The sequence below is a fragment of the Salvia hispanica genome, chromosome 3 (genome assembly GCF_023119035.1).
Source record: "Salvia hispanica cultivar TCC Black 2014 chromosome 3, UniMelb_Shisp_WGS_1.0, whole genome shotgun sequence".
NCBI classification, from domain to species: Eukaryota; Viridiplantae; Streptophyta; class Magnoliopsida; order Lamiales; family Lamiaceae; genus Salvia; species Salvia hispanica.
In genome coordinates, this window is record NC_062967.1 from 45,326,316 (window position 1) to 45,338,611 (window position 12,296).

Sequence of the window (12,296 nt, forward strand, 5' to 3'; positions counted from 1 at the left end):
CTACAAGCGCCAACGGGAGCCGTTCCGCAAGCACTAGAACCAAATAAAGAAGCAGGTCAATTTGTTCGCTGGGGAGTACGACAAGTGCGAGAGGGAGCAGGCCAGCGGCGAGAGTCTCGCGGATGTGCGCGACAATGCCATCAAGTCGTACATGTCATTGTACGGCGACTTCAAGCACTACCAGTCCTGGGCGCTCTTGAAGGAGAAGCAGAAGTTCGTTGGAGGTATGCTGCCCGAATCGACGGCGGCGAAGAAGAGGGCGTCAAAGCTCACCTTCGGTGATTATACAAGCAGCGAAAGCGGTGCATCTCCAATGGACCTCAACCATCCGGTGTTCAAGGATGAGAGTTCAGGCACACCGATGTCCACCCGGCGTCCCCCGGCATCAAGGCTGCCAAGGGCAAGGGCAAGGCGACATCCTCCGCCGCCACGCCGCCGCCGACGTCCTCGAGCCCGACCCCGAGCGCGACTTCGGCTGCGGCACATGCCTACACGAAGTTGGTGGCCTCCTCCGACTATAGGACGTTGTTGGACACGCACAACGCCCTGATGCAGGCGACGAACCCGGCTCAAATCCAAGGTATCCAGCAGATGATCGATGGCCTCAGCCGCTGATGTGAATCAAATAGTACATTTTTATTCCCATAACTTTATATGATTTATATAGTTTGATGCTTGCAAAAGTATGTTTTATGGTGTAGGAAGAGGAATTAATGGTGAAAAGAAACATGGAATGAAGCTTGGATGTCATTGAAAAAGTCGTGCAAAATGCCCAATTTGACAGGCTGCCCAAGTTGACAGATTGTCCAATTTGACAAACTGCCCAGTTTGCATCGTGAGTCCAGAAAGCTCTCAAAATGAGACACCCGGCCGGGTGAATTTTATGCCTAATAATTCCACTCGGCCGGGTACGAAGTTCAGAACACGAAAATTCCAGTAAGCCCTCAAAATTGGCCACCCGGCCAGGTGAATTTTATGCCCAATAATCCACCCGGCCAGGTACGAAGACGAATTAACCTCCAAATTCAGTTTTCATATAGTTTGGAGGCGGTTTTGAAGAGGAGATTCAGACATTCTTGGACGAGAAAAGAGAGAGGAAAAGAGAGAAAGAGAGGAGGAATAAGAGAAGGAAGAAATTCCGGCCAACATTCCGACGATCCGTCTCCACATCCCAATTCCACTCATCGAGAGCATGATTCCTATGGTTTTTATTGCAAATTCCACTATGTGTTTAGGCTAAACTCTCTATGTTGCTCCAAGTTGTAATCTAGGCTTTGTATGGATGTTTCTACACCTTTGAACTCATGTGTTTGTTACCAACAATGTGCTTAATGTTTATATACTATGTTTTTGGCTAATAATGTAGTGTTGTTCTTTCCTTTGCTATTGTCTCTTTAACATAGTTTAGGAATGTTTGATTGTTGGTATGCTTTTGAATTAGAATTGTTCAGAGGATAATTTAATAGTGGATTAAGTGGGTGATCATAGTAGATGTTTATTTCTCCAGCGCTTCCGCGGGAGTTTATAAACATTGAAAATTGGTTCATAGGTTATGTGTTCAGCTAATTGTGAACTACTCATCGTGTACATGTTCAGTGTATGTGATTAGGTTGATGTTTTAATCCCTTCATATGTTTCGTTGTATAGGTGTAGAACAATACAAGCTTAGTGAGCAACTTGGAGTGGCATATTTTCTCATTTGTATAGTCTTTCTTTAGTTAACTTGTAGCTTTATTTTATCAACATCTTTCAAAACCAAAAATCAAATCTTATGCTACATCTTTTTAAGTTTTTAAGTTTTATACAATCTTCTACCTCCCTGTGGATCGACACTTGAAATACTACTAACGACGCTGTAATCTTGCAGTATCGTTGTAATATTAGAGTTATCTTAATTAAACTTGTGTGAACTTGCACTTGATATTTGAACTCAAAAATTACACATCAGCCGCAAGTTGGGACTACTCTAGACTAGCCTCTCTTTTTTATATGTAGTGCACTTTTTTTTTTTTCTAATTTGGTAACTTTTTTTTGAATTAAGTAAATGTAGGATTTGCCTTAATTGTGTTATTTTTATTTATTTATTTTGCTTGATATATTTGCATAAGTTATATAAATACAAAATAGAAGTAAAGTGCTTAGGGTGGGCTATAGTCCACTTCATTGCAGGTAGAAGAGGTGAAGAATAAAATACTGATGTGGCGATGTGGCGGTGCATAGGACGGGGCTTAGAGCGGACTATAGCCCGCGCCATTGTGGATACCCTAAAACATAACAACATGCAAGATTACTAATAATGAACTAACCGGAACTTATTTAATATACTGCTTAAAATTATGAAATTCAGTTTTGGACAGCCAAAAAAGAAATTAAAGAGAAAAAAGGACAGAAAAATGATTAGTGAGCAGCATCTTCTTCTTCACAGAATTTAATGTAGTGTTTGGATCCCATCAAGTTTACAATCTCTGAAGGATTGCTTGGCTTCACCTTAATCATCCATCCCTCTTCATATGGACTTGTGTTAATCTTCATCACAAAACACAATATAAATTAGCAAAGTTCTCTTTCTTGTGCTCCATCTGTCCGGCCATAATCAAGTCTAGTTCTTTTTTAATCGTCCCTATTATAAGTGAGTCATTCTTTTTAACAAAAAATAATAATTTTATTTATCTTACTTTATTCTCTCTCATTTTAATTTACTAAACATCATTTTTTTTAAATCATGTCCAGGACACGTGTGATGAGACAATAGATTGATAGATTGGATTAAAGAATAACTATTACTTACCAATCCGGGGGAGTCGGCTAGCTTGGAGTTGATCTCGACCACCTCACCGGAGATGGGAGAGTTCACATCACTGGTGGCCTTCACACTCTCGACGGCTCCAAACCCAGTGCCTTGTTTCACTTCCTTCCCGGGCTCCGGCAGCTCCACGAACACAAGTTCTCCTAAATGCTCCTGAATACATACATAATACATTCTCAACAACTCAGAATTTATATGATTGAGAAAGAGAGAGAAGCTCACCTGTGCATGGTCTGTGATTCCAATGGTGGCCACAGGGCCATCATGCTTCACCCATTCATGCGAAGAAGCATACTTCAAATCATCCAAAACTGCAATATCACCAACATATATGTTAAGTAGCATAGATAGCATTCTTTCAAAAAAAAATTAAAAAAAAAAAACAAAAAAAGGGAAGATTTTTGAAGGTCAAGTTGAAAAAAACCAGTTGAAAAGGCTCTAAAGGCAGGAGATTTTGAAGCACAAGTTGAGAGTCTCAGAGCATTTGCTGTAGAAGAAGCCCACATTCTGAGTGCCATTTTCTGTTATCTTCTTAAGCCCCTCTCCCTCTCTTTGTTTTTTGAGTGCAAAAAAGCAGGAAAAGAAAAGGGGTTTCAAGATAATAGTTTTTTTCTCCCATCTATTATCTTTGATGAATGGTGGAAAATAAAAGCCTATCTTTCTAACTCATCACATTCTTTCACACCAGTTGCCTTTAATTAAAAAAATTCATAGATTTGCTTCTCTTTTTTTATTTAGTTTCTTCTTATTTAATATATACCTCTATTTGAAAATGTAGAGGTTGCTTGAAATGTGCATAGTCGATGTTTTCATTATGTTTGTATTATACTAGTATTACAAAATTTCTTGATTTGAAAATGAGTGGTGATGTTATCATCACACTAAACACATACAATAATCTTTCATTTTTTGTTTCTCTAATTCGAAGTTATTTACAATGTTATTTTATTTGTTTGTGGGATGTGCAAAACTTAGCTTAGTGATCGGTAATTAGTTAATCTATGATAATTGCAATTCATAAATCGAATTTCGTTATTATTAATATGACTGGCCATCAATTATTTTGTATAGTTTTTATTGTAATTATGAATGAATTGTGGGCAGTAGCATTTGGGTAGGCTGTTCTCACTATCGCATGTTTCCAATTTCAAAATGATTTGGTTTCTTTTTATGATCAAATTTAGTTTAATCAAGTATTATTCATCTTGGGCATACGTATTTGTTTTTGGATACCACCCAAAAAGCTTCAAATTAATTGGAATTGAATAATAATTATATTGTGACATCCCAAATTTTCGATCCCTTCTTTCAAGATAAATCGGATTTAATTAGAGTAATAAAACTTACTAAGCTTCTTTCCGTATTGTAATTGGTGTACTTCCTCTGTCCCACAAAAGATGTCACACTTGTGGAAAGACACGAGATTTTAGGAGGTTTTGTTTCATGTGTTAAATGGAGAGAGAAAATATAATTTTTATATTAATGTGAGAAAGAACTTTTTCCAAAAAGAAAAATGTGACATCTTTAGTGGGACAAACTAAAAAGGAAAGTGTGATATTTTTTGTGGGACGAAGAGAGTTTCTTATGAGAAGGATTGCTGTGATGTCAAATTTGGGATAATCTAAGTATTTAGTTGGAAAATAAAGTGCAAGTAGTTACTTTCAAGACATCCTTGGGAGTTAAATATCAAGTGAATGCAAATAATATTTTGTAAGCAAGAGTATATATATAGAGAGAGAGAGAGTCCCATTATCCACAAATCCACTCTTAAAGACCGAACCATCGAACCCTACCAAATTAGGGCTTTTAGATCTAGTTTTTTATGGATAAGATACAGAAAATTTATAAATTATTTTCGCCTTCATCACGAGCCTATTTTAATTCATGCTGAAGGTAAATAAGTCATACTAACATGTTACGAAGATTTAACTTGCATTCCAGAATATATTACTTTTCTAGTAGGTTTTTACTTCATTCTAGTAGGTTTTTACTTCATTCCAGTAGGTTTTTACTTCATTCCAGTACGTGAATGTGGTTTCGCCGTCGCGTGTCGTTTCTTTCTCTCTACAATATCTATCACCAACGCTCATGGCGCATAATATGGTTTAATAAACACATGGAATAATGTAATAAATTATTGGAATGAAGTATGTGTAGAAGCATTTGAAGTACGCAAGAATAAACCCATATAAATTTTAAGTAAAATGGGCTTGTAATGAAGCTTCAAAAATTTTTCACAGCTAAAGACATCTCATCAAAAAAACTAGATCTAATGGCCTAGATTTGGTCTCTTCTAGTTCGGTCTTTTAAAATTGGTTCGACATTGATCACAACTCTATATATATATATATAGGGATGTGATCATATCATAACTCATATTTATAGTGATAACCTAATAACCCTCATTTTATGGATGAAAAATATCACTTTATAGAACAGAATATCATTTTATGCCAATAAAAAGTATCATTTTACGACACGTTGAAAAATAATATCATTTTATTGTGTATAAATATTATTTTTAGTAAAAATGATACTTTTGATCCATAAAATGATAGGGTTATTAGGTTATCACATAAATATGAGTTATGATATGATTGTACCCCTATATGTATATATATATATGTATGCTGACCAAAGTTAGAATTTCATAAATGGGCATTTTGAATTTTAGACGTATACATGGGCATGCTTACAAGTCCACACTTATATGATGGGAATAAAGTGGGCATTCCAGGTAGTACTACTCTACACTTATCCAATCAAACTTTGGGGCACTAACAAAACAAAGTTGGAGTTGACAGTAGACTTGTTCCTCCTCTCTTCTCGGCCGAACCGCCACGAGCGACTCTCCTCTGTACCTGCAATGTTAACACAAGACTTGTCAATCAAAGGAAAGGGCATATGTTTTCATAAGAATAGCAAGGTGAGCTGTACAAAACGCCATCTATGCTGCCAAATTCCAAGGAATGGAGACAATGAGAAGAATACAAATAACTACACTAACTCTTTCATACCAGAGTTTAAATAACGATGAAGTGGTGAGGAATTAGACTTAGCTTGTGTGTATCATATGTTGGATATATTAGTGTAATTGGGTTAACTTGATTGATCAGTATTATCATAATGATACATCATATAAGTATGGAAGTGCGGAGTGCACGCTTATTTGAATTTATTATGATGGACGGGGGTCCGGGGGCAGCGCCCCTAGGTAGCGGGGTCCAAGGGGCGGCAGCCCCTGGCTGGGGTCGAGCTGTAATTTTTTATTTCCAACGAAGTTGTTGTGTAAGAAATTCATCCGAAAATGTAATTTCTGAAAGTCAAAGGACTAGTTTGCAATTTCGGAAACCTTTTGAAAATTAGTTATTTTCGGTTTTCTCCCTCAACAGATGCAATGGAGATGCACTGGTTCATCTTATTAAATCTGATCGATTCTAATTCTCCCTAACATCATCGATGGACGGCGGAGCCTCGAAGGTTGCCACGATGACTCCAAGACGCATACGCAGCAGCCCTGCCTAAAGAAGCCGATCGACAGCGATGACAGCCTTGGCGGAAGGGAATTCCCACAGAGGAGGCGACGCCGAAGAACCCGGCGGTGAGAGGGCTCGACTGATGACCGACGAAGTTGAGAATATCCACCGGGGTAGCAGCAGCACCGAGAACGCCCCGGCGCTTGTCCGGCTGCGGCGCTGCGACCTCCGGGACGGATTCTTGCCGGAGAAAAAGAGAAAGAGATGGAGGAGGTGCTGCTGCTTCTTCCGATTTAGGGCTCCCGATTCTTGTGTGTTGAGAGAGAGGAGCCCGATTTTTGGGAGGAAGGATAAATCATCTGGCGTCGATCTGCCGGAGACGACGAGAGATGGGGGAGACGATTTCGCCAAGGCAAAGTCACAAACTCTTCCACGGCTATAAAAACTTGTTCAGCCCAATGGTGGCCTGAAATCACATTATTTTGTTGGTATATTTTAATTGGATTAGAATAAAAATTATCGGACAAAACTAATTAAAAATATATATAATTTATTTTTAAAGAAAAATAAAACAAAATCTTCGTTGTATTATAAATATTAAAAAATTATATAACGAAAATTATCAACATCACACTTAAAACAACACCGCCGCCGCACATATCTGGATGTGCCCGCTCCCCTACGTGCCCAAATCTCTTCAACCAAATTGGCTTGGAGCTGGACATGTCCCGTTTTCTGCGCATATCAATGAAAGCTTGGAGCAAGTATTCATTACTACGTGGTACACCCATTTGCAAGGGCGTAGTGGCAACACCCTGACTTAAACTAGCAACATCGTCTGATGCCCAACGCTCTGCAGCTGATCCTTTGATAAGGCTAATTTCATGCATTGGTTATGTGGTAAAATTCTGTGATTTTCTGGGTCTAACAAGGTTTTATAAGCCAGGTGTGTAGAGAAATCGCTAGCCCCAGGAAGAAGACGAAGATTGCCTGGGAGAAGAAGCTAGCGGAAAAAATGAGCGGAAGAAGGAAGAGCTACTAGACTGAGGAGCATCAAATTGGAGGGCAAATAGGGATCACAGGAACAGTCTAGAAGCTCTATCCACTATAAATAAGAGCATGCGCTCAACATGAAGATATCACGTTCCATCACTTTTTCGGCTCTTAGCTTAGTTTTTCCACTACGCTACACACACTTTCACGGGGAATTGTCACGGGGGTTCACGTTCTAGCTTGATTGTGGAGCAACACCGTCTCTACGGAGGCGAAGAAACAATTATCATTTGCTTTCCAGTTTACTTTTCGTACTTTCCGAGTCCTCGCTGTTCGAGGCTCGGCTCTGTTTCGTTATTGTCGTTGAATACTTCGTATTTTGCAATGGATATCGCTACTTTTGTTTCATTTACCTTATTGTTGTGTTGTTGGTTTGATTTGCTGATTATTGAGTTTGGAGTTTAGATTGTGAGGAATTTGTTGTTGATTGGTTGAATCTACGTAAACTTGTGAGGATCGAAGATGGAAATGATGTTTGATTGTTGTGGATGGCTTGGATCCGGAGTGGATTAAGCGTCCCGTGGATAGATCTACTTATTTTCGCTTCATTTTGATGTTTAAATTCTGCATTCTTGTTTGCCTCGTCTAGTAGTCGTAGATCCGCATTAGTTTTACATGTTCTTCGTTTCTATCGGTTTAATTTCGTTCACCTTGTTTCGATCTTCGTTTTGCTCTGTTTTTCACTGGTTGTTTCATGATAAAAGTTGGAGAAGATGATGTCGTTGTTAGTTAGTCCTTAGGTTAGTTATTTTGCAGCTTTTCAGTCGTACTATGCCATTTTGGGGAATGGTCCCCACATCTAGTTCTTCCCAAGTCTAGGTTAGTTTAGGAAGTTGTTCGCTCGGTCCAGTAATTGTCTTGCTTTCTTCTGGTTTATGCATGCTTTTAAGATTCCGTCTAGATCTAGCTGTTAGGATAAGTTCTTTAAATTCCTAAGTCTAGGAAGTAAGTCTCAACCCCAAAAATTGTGTGGCAGCAGCCAAAAATAGTTTTCAGGTCTTTGAACATGTTTACTTACACATCCATCTCTGTGGATTCGATCCCTGCTTCCTTGTACTAATCTTTTAGCTAAAGCGGGTTGAGGGTTTTGAAGGGGGGTTAAGGTAGTGATTATGTGTCCAACGACAGGTAGCTCAAGATTCTCTGAGTTCCTAGACCCAGCGTCTAGAGGATTTTCTGGATCGAAGGATTTTAATTTTGAACACTCTTTCGTTGACCATTAAACTCACCGCATCTTCATCCTTCATCATCTATTATCATGTTATGCAATATGTTACATGCATACATGATATCAGCGACATCGTTTTCGTGCCAAACTCGTGTCGGGCATCATATAATGCCCCATCGCGCTTGGAGCACACCAAAAGCTCGCTCAACATCCTTCCTCGCACCCTCCTGACGTCGTTTTGTGAAATAGGATTTCTTCGGACCAACTGGATGCCCGATCGTCTTCACAAATACGGGCCAATGAAAGGTATATCCCATCTGCCAAATAATAGCACCTATTATACTGCATGCCACTAGCCACGAAGCTCTGGCGAATAATATAATACCCCAAAACTCACCTTAGACGGAAATTGATTTTCTGGTGCTATAAATTGCCAACATTATAATTTTCAGCGAATAATTTGAAATAATTAACAATATGTATTTTGATAATTCAATAAATCATGGAATAGTGATATATAAGTCTTAAATAAGTGTGAGAAAAGATATGTGAGAAAAGAATTGGGTTTTAAAGAGTTAGTACATTACAGGAAAAAAAAGTCATCGATTTAGAGTTTTTTGATGATTTCTTTTGAAATAAATAGAAATATTCGTTAAGTAATAATCTATATGGAATCTAGAAGCTAAAATAAGTATAATGTATGGTTGAATTAAAAATATATAGTATGTGAAAGGAATTTTAGAAATCAAAGACAAGTTTTTGATAAATTGAACGTTTAATCGATTAAATTAAGCTTTGACTTTAAATTATTAACTAAACTAGAATTTAGTTGCTATAAGATGGTATCTATAAATCATAAATGTGGAATCGTAAGATATGAAAATGAATTAGCACAAGAAAATGAATTTAGTTAGGAAAATTAAATAAAATAAATTAGTAGATAAATATGAAAACTTCTTGAATCTTTCCACCTCACTTAAAACACTTGTCCAACACTTCTTCTTCCTCATATTTTTCATAGCTGAATTGGTGGCCTCCATAGAGGAAGAGAAACGGGGGGTTCTCAAGCTCTTCGCCCCTATCGATTTCTCGTCGTATCGTCATTCTAATCGCGTAAATTCTAATAAACCAAGTAAGCTTTACCTATCCATACTATTTTATAGCTTGAAAATTGATACATAGTATATATTATGTTATGATATCAGAAAAATTCAGGCCTCTTGGGGTTGGAATGATTAAACCGTTAAAATTTCGATATGTTGGTGTTTTCGCGACCGTGGGCCTTCGTTTACTATGGTTTGATGTTTGAATTAGAAGTGGGATCACATGGTTATTGATGTGGATGACTATTGAACGTGTGGGTGGCTGAATTGGTGAATTTTGAGGTGAAATAGTTGGTTTTGGCTTCAATTGGTTTTTAATATACATTATTTGAAGAGTTTTGAACGCTAGATCGAATCGAAATCGAAACTAATTGTGAGTTTCCTTTATAAACGAAATTCTGACTCATGGGATCTTATATTTTTGGAGTTTTGTTGGTTAATTTGATAGGGAGTAGGAATCTATGTTGAAATATAGGGCTAACACGAATTTAACGGATTTTCCAACATCGAAAACCTAGTAGGAATTTATCCTAAAAATATCAATGTTATAAGTTTATATACTTACCTAATGATCAAGATAATTAGGAATGGATAGCCAGGTGTTACAGATAACGTGGGTTTTTGGCAAAGTAGTCATTCATCAACCGCTGGTTAGCCCAGGCATGGTCATGTCGGATTGTCCGCCGACGCCAGACCGGACGAGGTACCGCCGCCGCTACCACATGCTCTGCATCTTCTTGTACCTCCCGCTCCACCTCTTCAACCACCGCGTCAAACGCCTCATCCAACGCGGGTTGATACTTGTCGTCATCCATTTTATGAAAGTGGAGTTGAGTAAAATTTTAGAGTGGAGATTGGAATGGTGTGAGAAAAATGAAAGGAATAGGTTGTATTTATAGAAATAAATAAAAAAAATAAAAATAAAATAAAATCCGCGGGCGGCACCGCAGCTCTCGGCAGTCTGCAATAGACCACTGTTGTCCCGTCCACCCCGCTACTTCTACGCCGCAAATGCAGCTCTCTCCCGTCCACGCCCTTCCCCTCCCCTCCCCTCCCCCGCGGCTCCTTCCCGCTTAGCTATAGTCTGCGGCGGCCTCCCTATTGTGGCCACTCTTAGGTTTTCCCAAAAAAAATTTGCAGTAAAATGTGAGGAAAGGGGGGCTGATCGATGGGGAGTATATTGGATCCCTTGGTGGATTATTACTTGGGCCTTAGTAATTAAAGGAAGAAAGTGGGCCACTTCTTTTATTTAATTGGTTGGGCCAAGTATTACCTTCTTAGAGATGCAATAAGGAATAAATTGGATGAATGGGCCATTTGTAATCAAGTGAAGAGTGGGCTACAAATTTGGGCCAACAGAAATTATATTGGGCTGAGATTTAATTATTGGGCTTGAAATTTAGTTTTGCTTGGATTTAATTTAAATATAGAATTGAGTTGGAAGCTCGATTTCTTGATGCGTGATTAATTTACTAAGTCTCCGAAGGTAGGGAATGTTGAAGTTGGAGGGGGCCGACTGGCGTCGCCCCGCAACGCCTTGGGCGGCCTTAAGAAAATTCAAAGAAAGAAATAGAAGGGATTATTCCAGGAATCCATATTTTATTAAATAATTACCCAAATAATTATTTTTTAGAAAATAGAATTTCTCCCAATTTAGCTAAGTGAATAATTAAATCTTGCAACATAGTAAAGCCCAAGAAAGGATTAGAGATCCTATAAGATGAGACTAAGATAAAGGTGTTATCCAATAGGATGCATGCATTCTTTTCTCAAGAGAAATATTTCAAGTACTAATTAAAGTGATGCTCTATTATTTTCAAAGGATATTTTGCTCGAGGGCAAAATGAAGCCAACACGAAAACTGTTAACTGAGGAATAAGCATATCAGGTGGGCTTCTTTTTTATTTTTAATATCCAGCACATTAGTGTGGATATAAAGCAAATACTTGTGAAATTATGAAATATCATATTTTCTCAAAATGGAGCTGTGATTACTTTTATGTTGTTGTCATGCCATAAAAAGTTTGTTTTTTAGGCCTATTTGTTGGTTTTGGCTACGTAGAAAATCGAGTTAGTTATGTGAGAGAAGAAAGAGAAATTATTGTGTAATCATGAACACAAAATCAGAATCAATAATATTGAATTAAAGGAAAGAAAAGAGAAGAAAGATTGATTATGCGTGAGATTTGAGTCAATTACGTGAGAGAAGAAAGAGAAATTATGGGTGAGATTTAAGGGAGAATAAAATTCTCAAACTCAAAACATATAAATTGGACTAAAATGCCGAAATAAATGAAATTACTTTCTTCCATTGTTGACAAAACCGAAAGCAATTAAGGAATATTACAAGAGCTTCTCGAAAAAAAACTTGAAGAATAACTCAAAAATTTGCAGAAGAACGTCGAACTCCAGTGAATAAACCGTAAAGAAGGTAAATGAAACAAATCAATAAAGAAAATAAATCATATTATATAGGGATATTGGCATCTAATATCACGAAACTTTCAAAATTTTGGGATTTTCCCACGAACTTTAAAATTGGCAAATAATATCACGAACTTTACCCCGTGTTTGTTTTTTCCCACGAATGAAAAAATTCTCACAAACAATATTATGATACCGATTTTTTTTCATAATTTCTCGACAACAATTTTGAAAGTTTCAAGTTTTTCAATCTTTGAAGATAGTTT

The 12,296-nt window shown here is 37.7% G+C and overlaps 1 protein-coding gene across 1 annotated transcript; it reads right to left on the reverse strand.

Moving 5' to 3' along the window:
• Positions 1-2,291: 2,291 nt before the first annotated feature.
• LOC125212607 (glycine cleavage system H protein, mitochondrial-like) lies at positions 2,292-3,389 on the reverse strand. Its single transcript, XM_048112819.1, has 4 exons — positions 3,231-3,389; positions 3,029-3,117; positions 2,789-2,959; positions 2,292-2,526 (listed from the first exon to the last, which is right to left on the reverse strand). The coding sequence occupies exons 1-4, from the start codon at positions 3,322-3,324 to the stop codon at positions 2,398-2,400; spliced, it is 483 nt and encodes a 160-aa protein (XP_047968776.1). The 5' UTR covers positions 3,325-3,389; the 3' UTR covers positions 2,292-2,397.
• Positions 3,390-12,296: the final 8,907 nt, after the last annotated feature.